This window comes from Charadrius vociferus, unplaced genomic scaffold, assembly GCF_000708025.1.
Source record: "Charadrius vociferus isolate BGI_N301 unplaced genomic scaffold, ASM70802v2 scaffold325, whole genome shotgun sequence".
Taxonomy (NCBI): Eukaryota; Metazoa; Chordata; class Aves; order Charadriiformes; family Charadriidae; genus Charadrius; species Charadrius vociferus.
This window is the reverse complement of record NW_009648526.1, coordinates 5,497,049-5,497,940: the sequence shown is the minus strand read 5'-3', so window position 1 is coordinate 5,497,940 and position 892 is coordinate 5,497,049. Positions and strand designations below refer to the sequence as shown.

The 892-nt window shown below is 66.9% G+C and overlaps 1 protein-coding gene across 1 annotated transcript in view; it reads right to left on the bottom strand.

The window, feature by feature from the left end:
* Nucleotides 1-252: 252 nt before the first annotated feature.
* The window catches only part of FOXB1 (forkhead box B1), a 2,714-nt gene continuing 2,074 nt past the window's right edge, over nucleotides 253-892 (bottom strand). The window contains exon 2 of the mRNA XM_009885791.1: nucleotides 253-885. Coding sequence (XP_009884093.1) covers nucleotides 253-885 — 633 coding nt within the window. The remainder of the gene's footprint in view (nucleotides 886-892) is intronic.

Below are 892 nucleotides of genomic sequence, written 5' to 3'. Positions count from 1 at the left end.
AGCGGAAAACAAAGTTCGGAACCGGGAAAGAAGCCGAGACGCGGAGGAGGGCAGGGCTGGAGGGGCGAGGCAGAAAGGCAGCTCACGCGAACGGCAAACCTCAGTTTCCCGCGGAGAGTTGTCTCTGCTTTCGAGGAAAAGAGAAGAGAGGAGGGAGGAAAGAAGCGGAAGGAGCGAGAGGATGGGAGGGAAGAGAGCTCCGAGGAAACTTTGGGAGAAAGGGGACGGCGGAGTCCGTGCGGGCGGCCCGGGTCAGTGCACCGCCACGGAGTGGAGGGCGGGCGCCGGGCTGGTGAGAGTCTCGCTGGGGGTGGCCGGGCTGCTTTGGCTGGTGGCCGTCTGCGAGGACGTGGGGCTGAGGGAGGGCGGCGAGTTCGAGAGGATGGTGGGGATGGGCGCGGGCAGGGCGGGCAGGGCCGGCACCGCGGCGGGGGTAGGCTTGATGGGGACGGGGATGGCCGGCAAAGTCTGCCCCCCATGGCAGAGCGGTTTAATGGGCACGCCGTAGGCGCCGTACTCGCTGCTGGCCATGGAGATAGGGGTGGCGGTGTCGATCATGCCGGAGCCGTACATGTGGGGCCAGCCCGTGCCAATGGAGCTGCCCACCGTAGTCAACTGGTTGGGAAGGGGGTAGGCGGCCGGCATGGGCTGCATTGTGGAAAAGGCGAGGCCCCCGGGCATCTTGTACTCTCTGGCGATGATGTTCTCGATGGCGAAGGGGTGCTTGAAGCTGGAGGGCTGGGACACGCCGAGGTTGTACGTGGACATCTGGGGCAGGTGGGTGCCGGTGGCCGCGGGGGCGCTGACCCGCAGCTTCGCCTGCTGCTGCAGGTACTGCGCCGCGTCCGCCGGCTTGCTGGGGGCCAGGTGGTCCGACTTGACCACCTTGAAG